The sequence below is a fragment of the Camelina sativa genome, chromosome 18, assembly GCF_000633955.1.
Source record: "Camelina sativa cultivar DH55 chromosome 18, Cs, whole genome shotgun sequence".
Lineage (NCBI taxonomy): Eukaryota > Viridiplantae > Streptophyta > Magnoliopsida > Brassicales > Brassicaceae > Camelina > Camelina sativa.
In genome coordinates this window covers 6,613,572-6,615,193 of record NC_025702.1, presented here as the reverse complement: position 1 = coordinate 6,615,193, position 1,622 = coordinate 6,613,572, and the positions used below count along the sequence as shown (strand labels likewise).

At 40.1% G+C, this 1,622-nt stretch overlaps 1 protein-coding gene across 1 annotated transcript in view; it reads right to left on the bottom strand.

Annotated features, from left to right (window-relative positions):
* LOC104760721 (kinesin-like protein KIN-7J) overlaps positions 1–1,622 on the bottom strand; it is an 8,105-nt gene that overhangs the window by 2,463 nt on the left and 4,020 nt on the right. The window contains exon 9 of the mRNA XM_010483683.1: positions 37–1,622. This exon is cut by the window's right edge and continues 1 nt beyond it. Within this exon, the coding sequence (XP_010481985.1) occupies positions 37–1,622 (1,586 nt within the window). The remainder of the gene's footprint in view (positions 1–36) is intronic.

Genomic DNA, 1,622 nt, shown 5'->3' with positions numbered 1-1,622 from the left:
TTATTAACTTCCAAATTCTCAAACCAATGAGGGGACCTAACACTCAAGAGATTCTCTCTGCAACTTCGGCTTCTTTTGGTAGTAAAATATTCTGGAATCTTAAGTTCTCTTCTAAAGGAGGGTGACAGTTGTTGTTCTGCTGTGTGCATGCTCATAAGGTATTCAATTTTCTTCTGCATCTCCTTAACTTTTTCTTTCAAAGCCATGTAAGAAGTGTTGTTGTCAATATCATCTGTCCCAATATTTTTGCAGACAGATGATTCGTTGTAATCTCTGTTGGTGTCTTGATGCAGTTCTCTCTCCCACTTATCTCCAGATGTCGCATCCTCATCTAACTTAGCATCATCGGGTGTTAACTCCACTTCGACTGTCTCTTCTGGTTGCTTCTTCGTAGGGAATGAAATCAATTCACAGTCTTCCTTTGATTGTTGTTCTGACTGAGCATTTTCTTCTTTATTTGAGCATTGCTCAGCTTGCGTTGGGGAAGGACTCATATTCCTTTCCTCTTTCTTCATTTGTTCGTCTTCTTTCACAAATTCATGTGATTCTTGAGCTTCAACTGATGAAGCCATCTCCAAATCCGAATTCTTTAAATTTAAGTCATATATCTCAGGCTTAGCGTTTAGACACAACTCTACATCTATAGTTTTCAAGGATAAGTCAACATTATCCTTTTCTGCAGGTGCGCTAATCTCCATGTCTTCATTCTCGGCTTTCTCATTACCCGTAGGAGAGTTATAGATTTGTTCGTATCCCAGCGCTGATAAAGTTTCTTCCTTTTCTGCAGGTGTTCTTATATCCATGTCTTCATTCTCAGCTTTCTCATTCCCCGTAGAAGAGTTATAGCTTTGTTCGTATTCCAGAGCTGATAAAGTTTCTTCCTTTCCTGCAGGTGTCCTTATCTCCATGTCTTCATTCTCGGCTTTCTCATTACCCGTAGAAGAGTTATAGCTTTGTTCGTATCCTACCGCTGATAAAGTTTCTTCCTTTCCTGCAGGTGTCCTTATCTCCATGTCTTCACTCTCAGCTTTCTCATTACCCGTGGAAGAGTTATAGCTTTGTTCGTATTCCAGAGCTGATAAAGGTTCTTCCTTTTCTGTAGGTGTGCTAATTTCCACGTCTTTATTCTCGGCTTTCTCATTACCCATATAGTTATAGCTTTCTTTGTATTCTAGAGTTGGTAATGTTTCTTCCTTCCTAGGTGAGAGAACCTCAGAGATAGCTTTCTTATCAACTATGTCGTCTTGTGAGACATGGCTTTTGCCTGCTGCTGGTTGTCCACTACTCAGCTCAGCTTCAGGTTCAATGCATCTAACTTCTTTGCACACATCTTCCAGTTTTTCGTCTGTTATTTGAACCATCTCCTCCCAGCCATCGTACAGGTTATGCCTCGAAAATTGAGGCGTATTATCATCAAGCAGGAAATCATCTTCTTCAGTATTTTCCAATAACTCAAAGTTCCTCTTGGTTAAGTTATTGATAGGTTCTCCAAGATCTGTTAAATCATAGCTTCTTCTTCGGAGATCGGCATCAAAATCCATGGAGCTAAACATGGATTGTTCATCCATCCTAGAAGACCGCTCTTCTGCTGATGATTTAAGTAAATTCTCCACCTGGGATTG